The sequence below is a fragment of the Watersipora subatra genome, chromosome 4 (genome assembly GCF_963576615.1).
Source record: "Watersipora subatra chromosome 4, tzWatSuba1.1, whole genome shotgun sequence".
Classification (NCBI taxonomy): Eukaryota; Metazoa; Bryozoa; class Gymnolaemata; order Cheilostomatida; family Watersiporidae; genus Watersipora; species Watersipora subatra.
In genome coordinates this window covers 56,632,212-56,641,055 of record NC_088711.1, presented here as the reverse complement: position 1 = coordinate 56,641,055, position 8,844 = coordinate 56,632,212, and the positions used below count along the sequence as shown (strand labels likewise).

Below are 8,844 nucleotides of genomic sequence, written 5' to 3'. Positions count from 1 at the left end.
TTGCATGATACAACTTCTAAAACCATGACCTAGTTTTAAACAGTGTTTAGACTAGACACTACAATATACAGTGAAACATGGATAACTCGCCTTCGGATATAGCGAACACATGGTTAACTCGACTGGATTTGATTGGTCCGTTCCCACGCAATGATAAATGGCTCTATATAACTCGAATTCAACACTGTTATAACGAACTGTTTTTTGCCCAACGGCTACCGAAACGGTTGCTATCGCTTTAGAAAATCACTTTATTCCAAGCCATAGAGGTAAACCTCAACTTTTCGTAATTCATAAGCGTCGTTATTACCTCCAACGGCAAAATATTTTTGTCAACGACTGTTCTAAAGGTTTGGTGAAATTTGATTTATACTGCTATACGATGAATACCACAGGTTAGCCGGGTCACGGGCGCAAGGATTTTCGCCACGCACATACAAAACAAAAACAGCATGTTGTTTTTGTTTTGTATTTGCGTGGCGAAAATCCTTGAGTGCGTGACCCAGCTAACCCGTGATGAATAGTTTTCCGACGTTGATTCCGTGTTGAATTAACGTCGGAATGTTGAATGTTTAAAACGTCTTAAAAATTGTTGAAATCAAACGTATACTTTGTCTTAGCTAAAAAAAACTATTCATCGTTTGACCTAAACACAAAATACGTGTGTACATTCAATAAGTATCCATTCAAAAAGCGTGAGTGATATACAATGTACCGTAAAACCTCGTAAAACTTTTAATTGAACTGCCTCGGAGTGTTGCTCCTAACGAATCCCAGGTAAAGTAAGGTAATCTTTCCATAAACTTCAAGAAAGATCGGCAAAATTGATCGTGGGTAAAACGCTCAAAAGAAAAAGATGTCTTTTCTTTGAGCATTTCAGCAACGATCAAGTTTTGCCAATGTCAATCTAAAAACGTCCTGGCAATAACATCACCTCAAACAACAAACCAATCTCAAGTGATAGAAAAATCTCTATACTTTTTGATAAAAACGTTTTAAACTTTACATTAGAAGCATTTAATTTGAAACAAGCCATTTGTGCTTTTGATTTATATTATAGTTTGTATATGTTCATGTATCTACTAATAAATAAGTAAATACATGGACTTGTGACAGTGCTCTGATAACTTGAACACTCTGATAATTCGAACACTTTTGCTCGGTCCCTTGAAGTTTGAGTTATCCGAGTTTCACTGTACTTGCTACTGGCTTGACTTGTATTTTGTTATTAAGCTGCCTCTGTAAGTCATGTTTGGTGAGTCTAATAATCAACATGCTGAACTACATAAAATAGCATAAAGATCAAAACAACTTGTTTACATTCTTAGAAAGACAAAACACATGCCAAACAGATCTCGTAGCTCAGGTTCTGCCTCGGATTCACTAAAGCTAAAGCTGTTGTTTGCAGAGTTGCAGAAATTATTCTTATCTCTTCTAGACAACCAAAACATTATTACTCCATTGATCCAGAAGATGATCTGCGTACTTCCCTCACCCACAAGGAATAACGTTTCTGTCAGATAATAGAGAAGAGGAGATAAAAACAGTAAAAGATCGTAGAGTAAGTTGCTTTCATATGTTGTTGAGTGAAAATGTTAGACTCTTCATAAAATTACTTCCCAGTAACATATTGTTTTCATACATTCCGGTTGTTTACATTTTTCATTACGCTTTGAGCATTTTTTTTCATTCAAAACAACGAGGTGCGGAATTGGCCTCGTCAGTCGCGAAGGTGATAGAAGCGAATAGGGAAGCAAAAATAGTCCACTTGTCGCTCTTGACATTTAGTACCATGTTGGTTGGTAAATATACATGCTCAGGTCGGTTCAGTATATTGCTATGAACACATGAGACTAGCTCACTCTCAGTAAAAAGACTAGAATGTTCTCAGTGTCTATATATACTGCTGATGTAATCATTGAATGAGTTATGTTTGTATGAGTTTGATAGAGTAAGAAAGGGGTGATTTACTGAACTCTGTGCTTAATTGAGAAATTATAACTTTTCAGTTTGAGTAAACTAAAGAGATCTACAGAGGTTATGGCATGAAAGAAATGAGAAAGATGCAGAAAGTGTTGAAGAGCTCTTGATAAAGTAGACAGAACAGATATGGTTGCAAAGGCAGGAAGCCTACAAAACGTACAGTCAAACTAGATGGAAGGATAATGGAGCGATTATATTATAACAGGAAAACGAACAGACGAGTGGTGGTCAGGAGAAAGACTTGACAGGCTGTTTAAAACCAGGCTGGTGGTTTTAATAAAAACTTCCCACATACAAAGACATCCAATATTATGTAATGTAGGAGGTATCTCGCACTCATTGCTTGCCAGTTTGTTCTACATCTTCTATATGCGTGAAATCATCGACTAAATGAGATGCATGCCTTAGCGGAGAGTGTTTGACACGGGAGGACACTGAGTGGTGCAAAAAGCTTAAAAAAGCCTTGAAGAGGCTATATGGAAGGGCAATAAAAGACTGCAGAACTGAAGGGAGGAACCAGGGCTATGTGTTGTATGTTACCTCTGGTGCTATCGATGTACTGAGCTTGAGTTTTTTATATTGTACAATGTATGTGTTACCTCTATAGTACATTAACGATGTACTTACCCTTAGCATGATATATATTTTACTTGCTTCCTGCATTATAATTTGTATATTCAGCATGTTCTTGGTGCATTTACACTTTGTAGATCATTTTTGTAGGCTACTTATCATCTCTGTGCATTTTGTGTCATACGTACTTTTAGTGTAATATGTGATGCACTTACTCTGCAGCATGAACAGAGGTTTACTCTAATTTTGTTTTCATTTAATTCCAATCTTTTAGTTATAAACCCAGTAGAACAACAGAGAACTATAAAAAAGTTGAGATATGGAATGACACCTTTTACTATGTCATATGTCACTTTGTCACCAATGCAGAAATTCCTAACACATGGTATTTTATTGAGCCAATACAAGTGTTTGTACAAATATCTCCATATATTTGCTAATAATATGATACAAGAGTAAAGCAATCAAAGCATGTTTGACTCATACGATGGAGTGCCAACAGAAACCTGACCGTAAAGTAACTATTGCTGGTGAGTATGACTTGAGGCAAACTATTATCTAGTTGAAAGTAAGGCATGACTTTCAGAGTAAAGGTTCTCTATTCTGAGTGTGTAAATGCAAATCTGCAGTTCTACTGACTCTCAGATTACTGCAACAGGGTTATTATTGAGTTTTCATAAAGAATAAGTTTGTTATGTTCAGGTTTTCATAAAGAACTGATAAGGAACATACTTTATCAGTTCTTTAGTTCATGAAGAATTGAGCCAATGAGCTAATTAGCTCAATTCTTGGTTCATAAAGAATTGAGCTAATGAACTAATTAGTTCAATTCTTGGTTCATAGAATAATTGAGCCAATTGGTTTTCAAGATTTGGCTTCTATAAATTACGAAGCCATGAATTTTCATGACTTTATAATATAAAGCCATGAGAACATTGACTTTCTTCAAAACATACCAGTTGCTTTCGATTGTTAAGTACATACTTTATTATAATACAGTATAACAAAAAAATAAAAATATCTCCAACAACTGATAAATTATTTGTAAAATTTGGCATTTTATATACAGTTGGAATACTTTGGGTATAAAAAAGAGTTAGCAAACAAAATGAAAAAAAGTTTTTTCGACTCCTTTTATAGCCAAGTAGTCGTGTCCGATTTCTTTGAGATAAAACTTCCTACCCATTGAATGCTTCGTCTGTACTCTTTCTACAAGGAAATAAATTTATAACCTTTAGCTCATTTGTTAAGATCACAGCATTTCTTAATGCTGTGATCTTAACAAATGATCTTAGTGCTGTAATGCAAAAGGTTCTATTGGAAGTGCATGAGTAAATATGATGACTAATCTTTTGCGGTTTTCAGGTAAAAATAAAAAAGACACCATAAATGTCTTCTGAGACCATATGTGAATGATGTCTATTGCTATTAGTGGAAAACTTAAATAAATGTTTGCATTGGTTTATAGTAATACAATCATAGCTGATAAATGCAATAAAAACACAATGCCATGTCCTGTATAGATTTAACTTACAGAAGAAATGTATCCTGTGCAATTAGGCAACCCTCAGGGTGTCATATACTGTACTTGCCTTTTATGTGCTAATGCTGTACCTACTTTTGTGTGTTATATGTTGTATTTACTTTTTTTTTAACACATTTACATTTCATACATGACATTTTGTACTTACCCTTAGTGTTTTCCTGATGTACTTACATTTAGTGTAAGTTATACTGCTTTTATTTTTACTATTTTATTGATGTATTAACCTCTTGCGCATTTGATATTGTATGTACCTTCAGTACGTAATGTGATAAACTTACACCCAGCGTGCATTTTGATGCATTTACCTTCATTTTGATACAAAATATAAACTTACTCTCAATAAACTGAATTTCGCTGTTGAATTGAAGTGCAGTGAGAGTGAAAGTTGAGTCAAATTTGGTATTTGTTTAAATTAAACTCTTTCAGTTTGAATTCAAATTGAATCAAATCAGAACACGTTAAAATGCGTAATCTATAATTAATTTTAGATCTGGTTAACAAGTGAAGGTTTTTTTGCTGTATTGTAAAATTATACATAAAAATATAGAATATATATTTAATTACCAATAATTTAGATCTACATGATTTCCTTGCAAACTTCTACTTTACGATCTACATATTCATAAACCTGTCTTTAGTCTGGCTTATTAAAAGTCGAGTTGCATGCATTTGCTGAGGACGACAGATATGACAAATGTCTGAAAACATCTAAAAATTTGAAAACGGGAATGCCTGCATCATCTAAGGTACTGAGGCTTCTTAAATTCACATGCACATTAGACAGCCTGAGAAAATGCCTACATCACCTATACTTACCAGTTGAATGCTATAAGTGCTGGCTATTCTTAGAAACACGATGTACTTACCCTGAGAGAGTTGTTGAATGCGAAATATATGATAGGAGTAGAAAAGCAGTTGGAGAGTTGAAGTCCTGAGAGAAGAGATGTTAGTATGATGAATTTTCGATTGTGGTCAAAGCCAGTTGCACAAATCACTTCAAACGGTATCCACGTAATGATTGCCAGGGAGGCACTGATAGCCAGCATTTTCACCATCTTCATAACATAACAACATAACAACAATATTAGTCATTACTATTTACTAGTAGCGCATATGTCATAACGTAAACATACATTTTGCGGGTACAATGTACAGATATAATGAATTTAAGCATAGGAATTCTGGGAAACAGTCGAATTATGAATTTGCCAATTTGTCTCAAATGCTACTAGCTGATCTCATGCACCTTTTAGAAACAATGTGCAGATAGAAAGCAATTTAATCCTTTGAACCCTAACAGCCGGTATTCTGGCATTGCGTAGAGTGTGTCAGAAACTGTGATGGCCGAAATACCGACATTCACATTGCTCTGTATACAAAAGCGGTTTCTAAGTAAACCAATCAAATTAATTTTTTGCACAAGATGTTAAACCAGAAATTTCACTTCTATTTGTAGCAGTTTTCAAATATCTTGATCTACTTTCTTCATTATTATAACGAATTTTATTAGAACAGTATAGCGAAAAAATTGATACAACGCGTTTGTTGAAAGGTTATAAATGATTGTGATGCAAATGAATAGTTTTATGATGTAAGCTATAATTTCCCAGTATATTTTGAGTCATGAAATGATGATTAATATGTGATCAATGGATATGATATGGCTGTAAATGTTTTTACGAGTTTTTAAAATCATATCAACTTTTATAGTTTCAGCTAGAATAATGGAGAAATACTGTTTTTTTCCATTTGATGAGATTTGCTGTAGGTTGCCTGACTATTTTACTAGCATTTTACTAAATATCATTGTATTATGAGCACATTTAGATATATTTAATAAAATTTTGAAAACTTCAGATTGCTGGACAAATTGCCCAGGGTTGCTGACACGCATTGACAAGAACAGCCAGGTTTCAAATGATTAAGAAATGAGTTCTGGGAAACAACAGAATTTTGAATCCGCCAGCTTCTGCCAAACACAAATACATGTAGCTAGGCTAACCTCACGTTCAATCATCCAATAAACTAGCGTTTGTTGGATGAGGACTACAAAGGAGAAGCTAGTCGCTACTTGTCGCTATTCAGAAATGATGGAGTGCTGGCATGTGTTCGATACATAGCTAGTTACCTACTAAAACTCTGTCATTACTGCTTTATATGTTTATATGCTTTAAACATATAAATCATATATGTTATATGATTTATATTTTTAAAGATAAACTTGCACAAAATTTTAGTAGATTTCATAAGAAATCAGTATTTTTCTATCATTTGCGACTGTTTTTGATATTTGAGATGATCTGATTGCCAGGATGTTTCTAGGTTAAAACGAACAAAATTTGATCGGGATTAAAACGCTCAGATAAAGCGAAAGTGCGATTATGATGGCTATTATATTACTATAATTATTATAATTATAATATTATTATTATTATTATAATAGTTGCAGAGACTGGCAGAATAGAGACCTGTAACGCTGCAACATGAATGCAATAGACGATATCAACTATAGCGACGATAACAACTAACAACGTCATTTTAAGTATTTTTCTTTGGAGAGTTTTAACCTCAGTCAAGCTATGTCTATTTTAATCTTTAAACATTAATTTCCTGCAATACATATCTTGCATTGCATTCGCTATAGCAACGAAAAGTTCCTTTTTAGTGACTTGTTGCTTTTGACACCTAGTAACATGCTGGCTGGTAAATATACTTGTTATATATACATGCTCAGGTTGGTCTAGTATAGTTTAATGAACACATGAGGCTAGCTCACTCTCAGTAAAAAGTCTAAAATGTTCTCAGTGTCTATATTTACTGCTGATGTATTCATTGAGTGAAAATTTGATGGAGTAAGAAAGGGGTGATTTCCTGAGCTCTGTGCTTAATTGAGAAACTATCACCCTTAAGTTTGAGTAAACTAAAGAGATCTACAGAGGTTGGGGCCTGAAAGAAATGAGACAGTTACAGGAAGTGTTGAAGAGCTCCTGATAATTATACGACAAGAGTAAAGGGTGGAAGTTTAGAAAAATAAGTGACCAAATGAAATGTATTCCTTACTAAATAGGAATTGAAATAAAAAAATTTTCATCTTATTTTTTTGCAAAAAATAGATAAAGCCAATTAGAAATGATTTATCATGAGTAGCTAATATCCTAATTGAAAATCTTGGTGCTGATTAGTTTAATCCTAGGCTAATTAACCTTCGTTAAAAGGTATGGCTCTCAAACTACAGTGTCTTTAGTCTGAAACTACTATTGCAAATTTAAAGACCAGCTTGGCTGCTGGCTAATATGCTGTATGATACGCATCGCACATTATTCATTACAGCGAACCCAGTTGTAGCATTTCTAAAAACTTATTTGAAAAAAGCAGAAAGACGCTGATTATAAACCTGGTATTAGCAAGAGTTCCTTAGTTTTCTAGTTTTTTTCTAGTACTTTTCCTTAGTTGCGCACCTTTCCAAGCGTGACAATCACATGGTGCCCTAAAGTAGAATTATAGGCTATGAAAAGTTGAGCTATTAAAACGTCTCACCTCTTTAGATCGACGCTGTTTGTTAGATATTTTCACATCTGTAATGGCTGCCTCCATGCTGACTTTGGCTTGCTGACACATTTTGATTGTGACAAGAGTATACATTGTAGCTATGATAATTGCCGGTAGAATGTATTTCACAGATTGTGTTAATATATATTTAGTTCTATTACTGTTCGAATCGTGGCATGAGGCCATGGGTATTTGTTTACCATAGACAGAGTTTTCGAAATAGCTAATTCTACCACAGATTAGTCCCTCTATAGAAGCGATCATAGTCACAATCCACGTCGAGCCAATCACTACTAATCTCTTGTTTTGGCGATAGCGAAGCATTCGAAACGGGAAGTAGACGGCGACAAAACGTTCAACGCTGATGGCGATGTGACATAGCGGTCCCAAGTAAAACATAGATAGTCCGATGAAACAAAATATTTTAGCGCACATTTCGCCACCCGGAAAAGGTATGAGCAGAATGTGATATATAAGGAACATAGGCATAATTATCGATGTACAGGTATCGGCTACAGCTAGGTTGATTAGCTGCAGCTTACAACATCTAGTTCTTTTACTTCTTTTGACGACAGCGATAGTGTAGAGGTTGAGGCAGATGCCGAGTAACGACATAAGTCCAAAAAAACAGATGACTGTCGCATTAATGCTCCGACTATAGACTCCGACTCGTAATTCCCGGCTGTCTTTTATACCCTTATAAGTTATAAATCCGTCGCCTCTCATCGTTCTGTTGCTTTCCATCCCTCAGTCTGAACTTTCCTCGTCTCACCGATTCTGCCAACTGAATGCTACTCATTCGAAGTGGATAAACCTTTGCTAAGGTAGCTGCACGCATGACTGATTTGAAATACATTCTTAGCATCGTGATGTCATCGCTTCGCTTCGGTTACTCAGTTACAATGCTTGTGAGAGTTGATAAACAAAACTACGTGTTTATATTCTGCCAAATTTCTAGAATGCTGAGAAAGGCAAAAATTGTGGCTTTTTATAGACATTTTATGAATAGAATATAGACATCTCATAGTAAGCCTGACTTTCCTTTTACAACAAATACACATGTCAATGGGTCAAACATAAAAATGAAGTGGTTTGATTAAACAAGCATGCTGTAGGTCGAATTCCAGACATAAAAGTGACTTGTTTCGTATATGGCGGGCTCAAACTCTCTAAGTGGTAGTTCAGCTGGTTCA

General features: G+C 34.8%; 1 protein-coding gene across 1 annotated transcript; it reads right to left on the bottom strand.

Moving 5' to 3' along the window:
* Nucleotides 1-3,531: 3,531 nt before the first annotated feature.
* On the bottom strand, nt 3,532-8,422 carry LOC137394778 (neuropeptide SIFamide receptor-like). Its single transcript, XM_068081545.1, has 3 exons — nt 7,640-8,422; nt 4,969-5,157; nt 3,532-3,765 (listed from the first exon to the last, which is right to left on the bottom strand). Exons 1-3 carry the CDS (start codon nt 8,393-8,395, stop codon nt 3,691-3,693), a joined length of 1,020 nt encoding a protein of 339 aa, XP_067937646.1. The 5' UTR covers nt 8,396-8,422; the 3' UTR covers nt 3,532-3,690.
* Between the last annotated feature and the right edge of the window lie 422 nt (nt 8,423-8,844).